Below are 13,275 nucleotides of genomic sequence, written 5' to 3' on the forward strand. Positions count from 1 at the left end.
GTGGCAGGTTTGCAGTATTTCTGCTGCAGCGTTGAAACGTCCAATATTCTGATCAACTAAGTTTTGAAAAGAAATGTTTTTTATAGATCTAGCAGTGATTTAAAAATATCCTTAAGAACTAACATTGGTGTTTCCTTTGGAATGTCTTGGATTGGCAGTGTAAATTTCACTGTAGTGAGATTATCAGAGAATGGACAACTAACCCATTTCGTGCACTAGGGATTATGTCTTTGTTTTGTATTAATGTTTCTCACAGTGTATTAAACTTTGCAGCTGATTCCAAAGATGATGCTGATAAATGGCTGTGTGGCTTGAATATCTTGCATCAAGAGGCTATGAACGCTCCCACACCTGCAATCACAGAGAGGTACATGAAAATTTCCCTCTTTTGTTTGAGAGATGCTTTAACAGTTTGACACTTCTTTGCAGTTTGACAATGAATATCTGAACAGACATTTTCAAGGATAAAACAAGCGTGGTCCATCAGTTACATTAAAAGCAATTACTCTGCAGAAAACATGCTATACTTAGAAAGCGTGGTCCAAATTCACATCTTGTAGAACCGTATGCCACTTGATAGTCTTCTGTGAAGTCTTGGCTACGTACACTGCAATGGATTTGGCTCTATGGGTGGTTAGTTGGATTTTTAATATAATCTTGCCATGTTCCAGGTTTGGCTGCAAAAAAAAAAAAAAAAAAAAAAAACTTTAAAAAGTTCATGGGAATGTCTGGTCTGTGTGTTGGCCTTTGAAAGGATTCTAGTGATCCAGAGTTTCTCAGGATCTCACACCTAGAATCTTTCCTCCCTCCACCCAGCCCTGGGCAGAGAATCCTTCTCTTCTCAACAGGCTTGAGCCACCTCCCAGACTTGTCACCCCATTCACCTTTATTTCACAATGGGGGAAAGCTATGGCCCGTCTTTCTTCCTCTGTTGTTGGTCCAAATTTCAGCTCAGGTATTGATGCGTTGCCTATCTAAGTCCAGTTCCAACTGGGAAAAAAGGATTCCTCGCATCCTGTCTTTAACTTTTGTATGATGTTGCTCTGTGCTGTTCTCCAGTTGCTGTGCATCACTCTAGGGCTATGTCTACACTGGCGGGTTGTTCCGCAAGAACATCTTGCGCAAGACTTCCTGCGCAAGAACTCTTGACAATAACACGTCCACACAGCCATGTTCTTTTGCGCAAGAGATGTGTTTTTGCGCAAGAGCATCCATGGCAGTGTGGACGCTCTCTTGCACAAAAAAAGCTCTGATGTCCATTTTAGCCATAGGGCTTTCTTGTGCAAGAAACCCCTGCTGCACGTCCACATTGCCTTCTTGCGCAAGAGCTCCTGCGCAAGAGAGCTTATACCTGTTGGAAAAGAGCGTAGCTCTTGCGCAAAAAGCCCTCTCTTCTGACGCCGTACTGTAAATCTTCTTGTGCAAGAGCGGGCGGGCAGTGTGGACGCTCTGTGGACGAACGGCCGTTCTTTCGGAAGAACCTGCTGGTGTAGACATAGCCTAGAGGTGCCTACATTTTAGCAACAAAGTGATTCTTGAATAGACAGAGCTTATTGGTTTCTATATCTTTTGAGGTGAAAGATGACATACGAACAGATCTTCATTGTCAGTATTGCTGATATCACTAAAGGGATGTTGGCCTGAAAATAGACACTTTTGCCTGATTTTATATTTTTTAACCTAAGATTGGTAAAAGATTATTACATCTGAAAGAGATTAAGCAGTTTTTTAAAAAATTTTTTACTTCATACAGTTGATGATTTATGGGACTAGATCTTCAATGTAGTTCCACTGATCTAGTGGAACTGTGTCAGTTTCTACCAGCTGAAAATGTGGCTCTTTTTGCCCAGTTATTTTCACTGATATGGTTAGTCATTTCCCCTTGTTTATGTGGGCTTGTTACACAGCACCAAGGGGAGAAAAAACTTTTGTTTTGAAAATATTATTGTAAAGCTACACAATTAAGATGATGCAGCACCTGAAAACACTTGAATAATTTTTCAGAATGTGCTAGATTTCTAGTTACTGATTACGATCATCCCTGAAACTGTGATAATGAACAGTTCTGTTTGTTCTTAATTCTTAAAACAACTTTTCTGTTGTTTTTTTTAAAGCTGGCTGAGAAAGCAGATCTACTCTGTTGACCAGAGTAGAAGGAACAGGTATGAATCTCACTCTTTTTAGGTTTTGCTTAGTTTTTATGGTCCGTTTTCATGATCCGTTTTCCTACACAAAGTATGGAAATAGAATTTAAAATAACAGACATCATTTTGCATGAGAAAGATATGACCTACATGCCCACGTGAGAGTCCGGGACAGATTAATTAGGAATTTTTGTTCTGTTATGGGGAGATCAATCATATGAAATTCACTGATGTGTGTGTATATAGTGTAACGCAGAAGGAAACAATCAACACGTGTCATTTTGTTCTTTGTCCTTTTTTTGCCTGACTGGAATTAGCATGAGTGTAGTTTTAGGCCAGGAAAGGGGATACCTTCTTCCTCCTGCTTTCCAGTCTTCAGTCCTTCCCCTCCCCTGCTCCCAGCAGCACCTAGCTGCTTCTTTTGTAGAGGCTGTTGCCCCTTGGCTAATCAGTTGGGAACCCAAAGGCTGGGTCTCTGCTTTCCTGCCTCGGCTTTGCCCCCAGCACTGCCTGAGAGGGTGAAGAGAGTGAAGTGGGGCACAGATGAGTTTACCCAGCAGCAGCAGCAACTTTCCGTCCTCCCCACAGTGAACCAGAGCCTTTCATGGGGTTACGGGGAGTGGGGGGAAGAGCATGATGGGGCAAAAATAAAGGGGGATCCTTGGAAGATGAGGTAGGGACAAGGAGATCTGTGGGGTACAGCCTGAGGAAGAACAGAGAGACCAGTTAAGGGGGGAAGGTCATCTTTGAAATCCCAGGAGGCAGACAGGCTAGGGGGGCATACGACATCCCTTGCACTTAGAGGTGGGAGGAAGCCAGGGATGGCCTTTGAAAATTAGATTGAAGGCTTTGGTGCTAATCCAGAGAGTTTGTGGATTTATCACTTGCAAGGACTTACTTTGATAGCTATAACTTGTGAAACTAACCTGGTTGTGTGCGACTGTCACGCTGCAGTGTGTCAGGATAGACCTAGGCTTAGGACTCGTGCTTCTCCACTGAGGAAGCTGCAGCATGTTGTAATTATGGAGGTGGCAAATTCGGGTTCCTGTGGGAAATGGAGTCTGTTCACTGCAGGCTTATGCAAAAATGGTGCAGATTTTAGTCTTCCAGACCTTTATGGTGAGTGAGAGTGAATCCTTGCCAAGGTGCCGTGTAGCCTGCTGCAGTGCAGAGGATGCTGACTTGCAAGTTCTGCTGCATATTTTACATTAGAATTGATGTAATTTGCATGATTCCTTAAAAAGGAAAAGTGGCACATCAGTGCAGCTTAGCTACCCCGCTTCTCCCAGCAGCATTAATGATTGTGCTTCTTATTCAGTACAGAAAATAACATTCGTTTCCTCTCATTTAGCCTTGTCCTAAGAGTAAAACAAAGCATTCTTTTATTGTGTGCCTGAAAACATGTTATTGCAGGAAATAACACCATTCAGCAGGCAATATGTAGAACAGGGCTACAGATTGCGGTACAAACTGACAGATGGAAGGACATGAACAGAACTGGGTTCCCAAGCACATGGGTTCAGAGAGATTTTAGATCTCGGAGACTGACTCGTTCAGTGTGGCGGGGAAGGATAAAGTGTGCCAGCTGCACCAATCTTTACTGAATGCCAGCTCACGTTGCTACACTTGGCACCTGCTCTCCTGTATTTAAGAAAGTGCCACAGGAGAGGGGAACCATGGAACAAATGGTTATGTTAGCTTTATCACTGGAAGGTGATAAAGCTGATCCCACTGGGATTGGAGCTGTACCAGGAGGTGATGATGATTTCACTTTTCCCAGAGAGGATTCCTACCCATGGAAAATCCAGGAATCAGATGAATGCTCTGATTAACTTTTTAAAAAGTTTTAAAATTTTTAGTTGGTTAATTATAAAGCTGGTATTTCCAGGCTACCCCCAGCAGGGAAGCATTGAAGTCTCAATTCTGGGGGAAGGCCTTTGCTTGTTAGTCCTGAAGGTGCAGTTGGGAGGCATTGTGCTCAGGCCGGGGGAGGGAAGAGGAGACAGTGCAAAGGGAAAAGTGCATGTTCTTATGGTGTAACAACAGGATCAAGAACCAGGACCTTCCCGAGCTCTAATCTCATTCTGGTCACCAACTCTTGTGTTGGCTCTTGCCTGCTCTGCCTCAGTTATCATGTCTGCAAAATGGGGATGATGGCAACTCACAGGACAGCTGTGCAGATGGATACTTGTAAAACACTTTGAAGATCAGAAGGGTTTCATAGAAGTTGTTTTTTGCTCTCAGGTGACTATTCTTGGTGATTCCTTTCACACAGCAAGCCTTTGAATGTGACCCCCGTTTATAAATTTAAAATACATTTTTTATATTTAACTCTATGGGCACGCCTAGACTACAGACTTTTGTCGACAGAGGCTTTGTCGAGAAACACTGTCGACAAAGCTTCTGTCGACAAAGCGCATCTAGACTATATCCAGTTCTGTCGACAAAGCAAGCCACTTTGTTGACATGAGAGTGTAGATACAATAATGGGACAGTGTAGATACAATAATAATGCTTTTGTCGACTGTCCACTTTTGTCGACAAAACCCTGTGTGGACAGCACCAAATTTTGAAATAAGCTATTTTGAAATTACCTCGAAATAAGCTATGCAATTTACTTATTTCAAGGTAAGGGTGCTGTGTAGACGCACCCTAAATGTTGAAGGAGAAGCAGGATTTGAGGGTGGAGGCTGATGGCTCAGGCTACACCCCCAGATAGTAACCTCACAATCCCCTGAGGTGGCTGTCACTGGAGCCCTGCAACTCCTCAGATATCAGCTTTATATCTGCGGGTGCAGATGTGGATCTCTGAGACTCACTTTTGCAGATAAGGATGTGGATGGGGATACAGGTTTTGTATCCGTGCAGGGCTCTAGCCATCACTGCGAGTTTGAGAATCCCTAATCTAAAAGGTCACAACAAAGGCCTAGAGCTTGAGGCCTTGATTCCCATCCCTGCTGTGCCAGAAGCACTCAGTGTGACTACTTAGCTGTGGGGTGCTCAGTTCACCACCTGTTGCTGTGTTGTGAAGATATGGAAATTAAAGCTCATGACGCACTCTGGGAACTGCATAATTATGGCCATATAAGCATCTAAGATACGTTGCAGCCACAGCTGGAGTGGATGAGGGAGGTGTGTAGCCCTATTTGCTCCTCAACCACAGGAGGAGGGATCACTGTATAGAGAGGTGCTCCACAGTTTGTTAAGCCCCTGTGCATCAGCCCCACCACTGAACCTCACCCCCTAAACCCAGAGGCCCTCCCGCTGAGCCCCCTGCATGCAAGCCCCTGCCTTGCCAAACCCGCTGCATCCAGACCCCCATCCCTGCACCCAAGCCACCCTCTGCTGAGCCCCCTACACTCAAAGCCCTACCCCAAACAGCCCCACTTCCTGCACCTGGACTGCCTCACAGAGCCCTAACCAGCTGCATCTGGGTCCCCACTCGACCAAGGAATTGTGACTGGCAAAGGATGTGAAGGGTAACAAGAAAGGTTTCTACAGGCATGTTAGCAAGAAGAAGGTGATCAGAGAGGGTGTGGGCCCCTACTGGATGAAGTAGGTAACCTAGTGACAGATGATGTGGGGAAAGCTGAAGTACTCAGTGCTTTCTTTGCCTCTGTCTTCATGGACAAGGTCAGCTCCCAGACTAATGCACTAAGTGATGCAAGATGGGATGAAGATGGACAGCCCGTGGTGGGTAAAGAACAGGTTAGGAACTATTTAGAAAAGCTAAACATACACAAATCCATGGGTCCGGACTTAATGCCTCCGAGGGTACTGAGGGAGTTGGCAAATGTCATTGAGGAGCCTTTGGCCATTATCTTTGAAAAGTCGTGGAGATCAGGAGAGATCCCGGATGATTGGAAAAAGGCAAATGTAGTGCCCATCTTCAAAAAAGGGAAGAAGGACGATCCAGGGAACTATAGGTTGGTCAGTCTTACCTCGGACCCTGGAAAAATCATGGAAGAGATCCTTAAGGAATCCATTTTGAGGCACTTGGAAGAGAGGAAAGTGATCAAGAATAGTCAGCATGAATTCACAAAGGGCAAGTCGTGCCTGACCAATCCGATTAGCTTCTATGATGAGGTGACTGGCTCTGAAGACATGGGAACGTCAGTGGATGTGATGTACTTTGACTTTAGCAAGGCTTTTAATACGGTCTCCCACAATATTCTTGCCAGCAAGTTAAGGGAATGTTGATTGGATAAATGGATGGTAAGATGGATAGAAAGCTGGCTAGAAGGCTGGGCCCAGCGGGTAGTGATCAACGGCTCGATGTCAGGATGGCGGTCGGTTTCTAGCGGAGTCTCCCAAGGTTCGGTTCTAGGACCGGTTTTGTTCAATATCTTTATTAATGACCTGAATGAGGGGATAGATTGCATCCTCAGCAAGTTTGCAGATGACACTAAGCTAGGGGGAGAGGTAGATACACTTGAGGGCAGAGAGAGGGTCCAGAGTGACTTAGACAAATTGGAGGATTGGGCCACAAGAAATCTGATGAGGTTCAGCAAGGACAAGTGCAGAGTCCTGCACTTGGGATGGAAGAATCCCAAGCATTGTTACAGGCTGGTAGCCAACCAGCTAAGTAGTTGTTTTGCAGAAAGGACCTGAGGATTACGGTGGATGAGAAGCTGGATATGAGTTAACAGTGTGCCCTTGTAGCCAAGAAGGCTAATGGCATATTAGGTTGCATTAGGAGGAGAATTGCCAGCAGATCCAGAGATGTGATTATTCCCCTTTATTCTGCTCTTGTGAGGCCACATCTGGAATATTATGTCCAGTTCTGGGGCCCCCACTACAAAAAGGATGTGGACGCATGGGAGAGGGTCCAGCGGGGGGCAACAAAAATGATTAGGGGGATGGAGCATATGACCTACGAGGAGAGGCTGAGGGAGTTGGGTCTGTTTAGTCTGCAGAAGAGAAGAATAAGGGGGGATTTGATAGCAGCCTTCAGCTTCCTGAAGGGAGGTTCCAAAGAGGATGGAGAAAGGCTGTTCTCAGTGACAGATGGCAGAACAAGGAGCAATGGTCTCAAGTTGCGGTGGGAGAGGTCCAGGTTGGATATGAGGAAAAACGATTTCACTAGGAGAGTGGTGAAACACTGGAATGGGTTACCTAGGGAAGTAGTGGAGTCTCCATCCCTAGAGGTGTTTAAGTCTCGGCTTGACAAAGCCCTGGCCAGTTGACAAAGCCCTGGTTGATTCAGTTGGGATTGGCCCTGCCTAGAGCAGGGGCTGGACTTGATGACCTTCTGAGGTCTCTTCCAGCTCTATGGTTCTGTGATTCTGTAAGTCCCACACCTCCAGCACGTGGAGCCTCCTCACGCTTGCAGTCCTCCTGAGCCTGCCCACCTCACGATCATGTTCACCTCTCTGCAGAATCCCATTACTCCCTTGGATCCAGAATCCCTCACTGAGCTGCTTTGCGTCCAGATCCACCACACCGAGCTGCCTGCACCCAGGTTGCCCCACACAGAACCCACTCATCCCACAGCTGGATCCCCTCACTAAGCTTCTCCATGCTTTAATCCCTGCTGGGCTGACCCTGTCTGCCTCATACCTGGATTGGAGACCAGTGATGGGCATGCTTTGAGACTCTGTCCCTCTTGCTTGCTACCTTGGTGCTCTTGGAATGGAGGGGCAGGGGTCTGGCAGGCCCAGCCCTTGCGTGGTGTCTGTGTCCTGGGGGGCTGGAGAGGGGCAGCACAGTGATCTTCCACCTCCATGCAACCAATGGCTTTTGCCCCTCCCACTGCCATCCTGGAGCCTCTACATTTATTTATTGACAAATAAAATATACAGAATTTTGTAGAATTGTTATTTTTTTGGCACAGAATTCCCTCTGGAGGCTCTTCTCTGAATTCTCTCCACTTTATCCAATTCTGAATTGTGGACACTAAAGCTGTGTCTTCTAAGGAACAACTTTTTGGTTTTTTTCACATGCAAATTTAGTTTGAGTCAGGAATATAGAGGCAGTCACCAATATAAACCAGTTGTAATGCCATAATGAAAAGTGGTTGGAATTGAGATCTGAAGTTATCAAATGCTGTACTAGATTTCACATTCCTAAAAATGTGCATACAAGTGTTTGTTCCTGCATGTTTGTTGAATACTTATTTTACACATGGAGAAGGACAATTGTGCAGACTCATTTCTGTGTGTTTGTGTCTGCAGAAATAGGTGCAGGCTGAATTGTGTGGGCTCCAAAACTGATCAGCTAATTTTTCAGATCACCAAATTGGGGACTGGTTTAAGGCTAATTGAAAATTTGACATTGGCCTTAAACCAGTCCCCAATTTGGTGATCAGAAAAATTAGCTGATCTGTTTTGGAGCCCACAAAATTCAGCCTGCACCGTTGAGATTTGGGTTGAAGTCTGCCATTCCCCCTGCATCCTGAAGTTATTGTAGTTTTTGTATCTTTAACTTTTACAATATTTGCTACCAACATATCTTTAAAAAGATAGGTATTGTTTTACAGCAAGTTCAATATTATTCCATCTGCTTCCAAAGCAGCCAGTAGTAGGCTTTCCACAGACTTCTATTGCAGTTGGGTTGGAGCAGTGGACAGAGAATGTTTTAAAAATGTATCAGTAATTTAACTTTTGGGTTGATGAAAATATATACAACTGCATAGTTGTAGGTTGCATGGATAGTAATAGAACATGATTTTTGCCATTTTGTTTTTTAGTATCAGCCTTAGAGAACTGAAGACTGTACTTCCCTTAGTAAACTTCAAAGTTGGCAGTGTGAAATTCTTGAAGGATAAATTTGCGGTAATTATCCAAAGCACCTGCTATCCAATATTTGGTGAAAATATATATTGACACTTACATATATCATCTTGTTTGTGGCTTTTGCTTCTTATATGATTTGCTTAATCTGATTTGTGTTGCTTAATTTCAGAGTTTAGGTTTGAATGTAAGGTAGAAGAGTTTTTTAATTATCTTTATTACAGTATATTACTGGTATTAATATTGCAGTATTGCCCAAATTCAAAGTCAGGCTCATGGCCCTATTGTTGGCACTGTGAAAATATATAGGAATAACTGGTCTGTGCCTGTTTTAAAGCTAGAATTTGCATTATGAATGAAGTGATACTTTTAGTTTCTATTCAACATGAATTACTATTGATAACTTTTGAGGCTCATTACAGAGGTCCTTATTTTTCCTTCTTTATACCTCTCTATTCTCAAAGTCCCAGATTATAGTTGCTGGTACTCTGGGTAATGAACACTGAATGAATCATTCTTCAGAATCTGCCACCTGTCTTCTTAATTAACTAGATCAGTGTTTCTTGACCTTTTTTTTAAATAAAGTACCCCCTTTAAAAAATGTATAAGTACCCCCGGTACCTACAGTTTTCAGACACACATATGTTGCTGTATGGCTGTAACCTAAGATATCCCAAATAACACTGTTTAATGCTTCCTCTTCACAGGAAATTGGAGCTCCCAAGGAAGAACTTAGCTTTGAACAATTTCATTTGTTTTACAAGAAAATGATGTTTGAACAACAGAAATCGGTAAATTCATTCATAGATGGCAGATCTACATACTTGTATCCTGCTTTCATTCCCTGGAATAAAAAGGGAATGCTGATTCACCTCCCCGCCCATACCATCACCACCATATCAAAGCCCTGCCTTACAGAATTGTATTTGATGTGTCTGTGGCCACCAGTGCCAATAACTGGAATCGTACAATAAATAAAGTTTGTATTGCTTCTTGGTTATTTAAAAGGTAAAAGTGTACAAACAGGTAATGGGATTTTATTTTGTTATGTGAGTCTTTTTGTCTGGTGTGTAATATGTCCTTAGATCAGGGTTTCATTTCACTTAACATTTATTAATTGCACCTGATCTAAGGACATATTACAAGCATTGGAGAGGGTCCAGCGGAGGTCAATCAAAATGATTAGGGGGCTGGAGCATATGACCTATGAGAAGAGGCTGAGGGAGTTGGGTCTGTTTAGTCTGCAGAATCGAAGAGTGAGGGGGGTTTGATAGCAGCCTTTCAGCTTCCCGAAGGGAGGTTCCAAAGAGGCTGGAGAAAGGCTGTTCTCAGTAGTGACAGATGGCAGAACAAGGAACAGTGGTCTCAAGTTGCGGTGGGAGAGGTCCAGGTTGGATATTAGGAAAAACTATTTCACTAGGAGAGTAGTGAAGCACTGGAATGATGGGTTACCTAGGGAAGTAGTGGAGTCTCCATCCCTAGAGGTGTTTAAGTCTCGGCTTGACAAAGCCCTGGCTGCGTTGATTTAGTTGGGATTGGTCCTGCCTAGAGCAGGAGGCTGGACTTGATAACCTTCTGAGGTCTTTTCCAGCTCTGTGGTTCTATGATTCTGATTCGTTTTCGCACGACTTCCTTGTATAACTTAATCCATATGCCAAAGGATAGTCTCTAAATTATACCAGTGACATGTCATGATCACTAAATAAAGATGAACACTGTCATTCTCAGTTATGTCTGGAGATGGTACGTGAATATAATTAGTGCATTGCAAAAGCCACTGGGATGTGTAAATGCGAAAGAATTAGGCTAGTGATTTGTTTAGGTAACTATTGATCATTACTTCCAAATGTTCATTTCACCCAGATTCATGAAGTCAGTGGGAACTGAAAGTATGTAGCATCTCTGAAAATCACTTATTTAGGTGCCTCACTTGAAAATGTTGGCATAAATATCTCAGTGCTAGTGTCTGCATCCTGTTAATTGTGCCTGCAAATATGTAGGAGGTTGTTAAAACAGAGGCTTTCTGTTCTCAGTTGTACATAAGCATGGTTTATTAGTAATTCTTTTTTTTTCAGCCTTGTAGATTAAGTGTAATCATTGTAATGTGGATCCATACAGTGCAATCAAAAGAGAACTATATGCTTGAAGTAGGACTTCTTTGTTTAGCCAGCCTTGTTAATGTGTCTCTCTTCATGACATTTCATTTAAACATGAAATAGAAAAATAATTACATAAAGAGGAGAGTATAGCACAAGTATTGTGAGGTAATCTGATTTCCTAGTTATCTGATTGTCCACACCCTTGGTGCAGCATTTCAAGGAAACTCCTAGTCTTGCTTAGCTACTGTTTACAGCGAAGTTTCCCAAGCTTTGAACTCTGCTGGTCTAGCCTGGAAGCCATTTAGTTTTGGGTTTTATACCTTGGTGACTAAATAGGATACACGATACATGTTTCCGGTTTTTCCAGATTCTCTTGGAGGAACCTTGACTGCTTGTGTTTGTTATGACCATTAGGAAAACTAAGTTTGGCTGTGAATTGTGTGCTTTTACATAGAGAAGGCTGAAGAGTGCATATGACAATCTGTTGTTTCTTACCTTGCATTTTAACTCAAAATTTATCTTTCTAATTTAGCATATATAAAATACAGACATTTTTATCCTGGCCAAGAGTTAAAGATATTTCTGACTGTGTGTCTCTCTTTCCCCCTCTCCCCTTAAGATTCTTGATGAATTCAAAAAGGATTCTTCTGTGTTCATTCTCGGGTGAGATTTTCTGTTACTATAAATTTGTCCATATGTGTGTTGTTTATAACATTGTAGGACTTTGCATACTCAAAGATTTCAGGGAATGGAAAAGTTAATTCATAATTTAAAGTGATGTCATTGTTTTCTATTAAGGTGTTTTCATTAGTGATGACAGATGTCATATCTTGTTGCTATGCTACTGGTTAAGACGAATAAAATTGTCATATATTCTTTTTATATGAATTTTAACACCTCACATATTAAGACACTCTTCCTAAAATTCTGAATTCGGTGGAAGATTTCCTGAGTAAGGACAGAATAAAAATAGCATAAGGAAGCTGTTGAGAGTCAAACTTTACTCACAGATAGATTTTAGTCAGAGCTGCTCATGCCTAGCAAAGAACAGACGTGGTCTCTGTTTCTTTTTATGGATAAGCTTAATTTTGAACTGAAGAGGTGTGTGGTACAGGGACTTTACAGAAGCAGGGAAGAATCCTAATGTCAAATTCTGTGGCATCATTGGATCTCAGTTTCTCAGTCTGTAAAATGGGCATAATATTAACTGAGGGGAGTTGAAAATTAACTATTTGCACAGCATGTTAAAGAAATGAGGTGCATAAAAGTGATGAGCATTGCTGCTATTATTCTTTTCTGGAACTGAATTTATCAGAACTTTAAATATTATATCAACAATTTTAGTTAAAACATTTGAGAAATTCATTTAGAAATGGCTGCCTTTAATATAGGGCCCAGTTCTTTAGCCCCATTGTGACTGCTGGCATGAGGTTTTGGTTCTCCATGTTAGCTCATCTGGTAAATATCCAGAAGACGTGGCTTGTGTGATTATGGTTATGCTAATAATTTATAATAATAAAATTTCTATAGTGACATAATTAAGCTGCACAACATCCCACTGAGATAAGTCACTGCACTGAGATAAGTCAGTGTTGTCTTCACATAAAAGGATAAACAGAAGGAGATAAAAACAAAAAACAGGACTATGTAGTACTTTAAAGACTAACAAAATGGTTTATTAGGTGATGAGTTTTCGTGGGCCAGACCCACTTCCTCAGATCAAATAGTGGAAGAAAATTGTCACAACCATATATACCAAAGGATACAATTAAAAAAATGAACACATATGAAAAGGACAAATCACATTTCAGTAACTTGCCTGGGTCACAAAGTGAGTCATTATGGAAGCTCAGAAGGGAGCTGGAAGCTCTGATTCAAAGGCTGCTGAGTCAGACATTAGACAGCTGTTTGTGGGGCCTGATCCCGAGCCCATTAGGGATAATGGAGAGACCACCTTCAACTGTATTTTGGATTAGGCTATAAATCCACGATCTAGTTGATTGAAATTCTCTAGCATGGTCCTATTATGGCCCTGTCTTAAATTATTTTTTTATCTATCTGTTTTTAAAATAAAATGTTTCTTCTAAAAATTTTCCTCTTTCTTCTGGTCTAGAAATACTGATCGCCCAGATGCTTCAGCCGTTCATTTGCATGACTTCCAGAGATTTCTGCTACATGAGCAACAGGTGAGACGCTTATGAAACTCAGAATTCTTCCTCATCAAGCCTCACAGCATTTTGTATTTTTCAAAGTCACAATCTGAAACACAGGATGACTGATAACTAGCATTGAACCTTGTGA

The 13,275-nt window shown here is 42.3% G+C and overlaps 1 protein-coding gene across 2 annotated transcripts in view; it reads left to right on the forward strand.

Annotated features, from left to right (window-relative positions):
• The window catches only part of PLCG2 (phospholipase C gamma 2), a 99,020-nt gene that overhangs the window by 35,735 nt on the left and 50,010 nt on the right, over window positions 1–13,275 (forward strand). For both annotated transcript variants that reach the window (XR_012906659.2, XM_075939997.2), the window contains exons 4-9: window positions 274–367; window positions 2,115–2,162; window positions 8,833–8,917; window positions 9,583–9,666; window positions 11,594–11,637; window positions 13,088–13,160. Coding sequence is in view for 1 of the 2 variants with exons in the window: in XM_075939997.2 (XP_075796112.2) it covers window positions 274–367; window positions 2,115–2,162; window positions 8,833–8,917; window positions 9,583–9,666; window positions 11,594–11,637; window positions 13,088–13,160 (428 nt within the window). In the remaining variant the exon portion in view is untranslated. The remainder of the gene's footprint in view (window positions 1–273; window positions 368–2,114; window positions 2,163–8,832; window positions 8,918–9,582; window positions 9,667–11,593; window positions 11,638–13,087; window positions 13,161–13,275) is intronic.

This window comes from Pelodiscus sinensis, chromosome 12 (assembly GCF_052426305.1).
Source record: "Pelodiscus sinensis isolate ZL-2025 chromosome 12, ASM5242630v1, whole genome shotgun sequence".
NCBI lineage: Eukaryota > Metazoa > Chordata > Testudines > Trionychidae > Pelodiscus > Pelodiscus sinensis.